Source organism: Penaeus monodon, chromosome 20 (assembly GCF_015228065.2).
Source record: "Penaeus monodon isolate SGIC_2016 chromosome 20, NSTDA_Pmon_1, whole genome shotgun sequence".
NCBI classification, from domain to species: Eukaryota; Metazoa; Arthropoda; class Malacostraca; order Decapoda; family Penaeidae; genus Penaeus; species Penaeus monodon.
Window position 1 is genome coordinate 23,906,928 of NC_051405.1, and position 635 is coordinate 23,907,562.

General features: G+C 42.7%; 1 protein-coding gene across 1 annotated transcript in view; it reads right to left on the reverse strand.

The window, feature by feature from the left end:
• Positions 1 to 635, reverse strand: part of LOC119585718 (lysophosphatidylcholine acyltransferase 2-like) — a gene marked incomplete at its 5' end in the record, with an annotated part of 73,891 nt that overhangs the window by 9,340 nt on the left and 63,916 nt on the right. The window contains 1 exon segment of the mRNA XM_037934405.1: positions 132 to 349. Coding sequence (XP_037790333.1) covers positions 132 to 349 — 218 coding nt within the window.

Here is a 635-nt window from a genome sequence, read left to right on the forward strand (position 1 = left end):
TGAATAAATGTTCAATTCCTGGTATTTTGTAAATGCTCCCTACTGTTAACACTACATTCACAAAAAATGCTTGCAAGTCTGCAACGTTGACATCAGCGTAGACTATGGTACATAGCATAACAAACACCTACTGCCAAACAGGGGGAGCTGTAGGTTCTCTATGCGGTTCACCAGACATGGAACATTGGACCAGAAAACTGCGATGCAATCAAAGAAACTGCTATGAGGGCCAACAATAAGGATTGGTGCTTCCTTTTTAGTAGCAATGCGCCCTTTTATTTTCATCCACTGGCAGCCAAAGCACCTCATCATCATTCGACCAACACAGCCCATATACCAGCGTATCTGCCTGTGGAGTCACAAAATATGAAACCCATGAGAGGGATTACCACGACCTTCCCAGACAACAGCTATTCCATCCCCGAGATTCTCACGGGATTCAAGATCCTTAAGTTCTACTCGTATCGGATACTAATGCACAGTTCTACACTACGGGACGTTCACTACCTTTCAGTGTGCTATACTGGACAGTGTAGCTGCTCTGAGCAGGGGACATACAGTGTACCTTTTTAATATGTTTACAGAGGTCACTTGATTTAAACATGCCTTACACATTAATTTTCAATCAATGTATT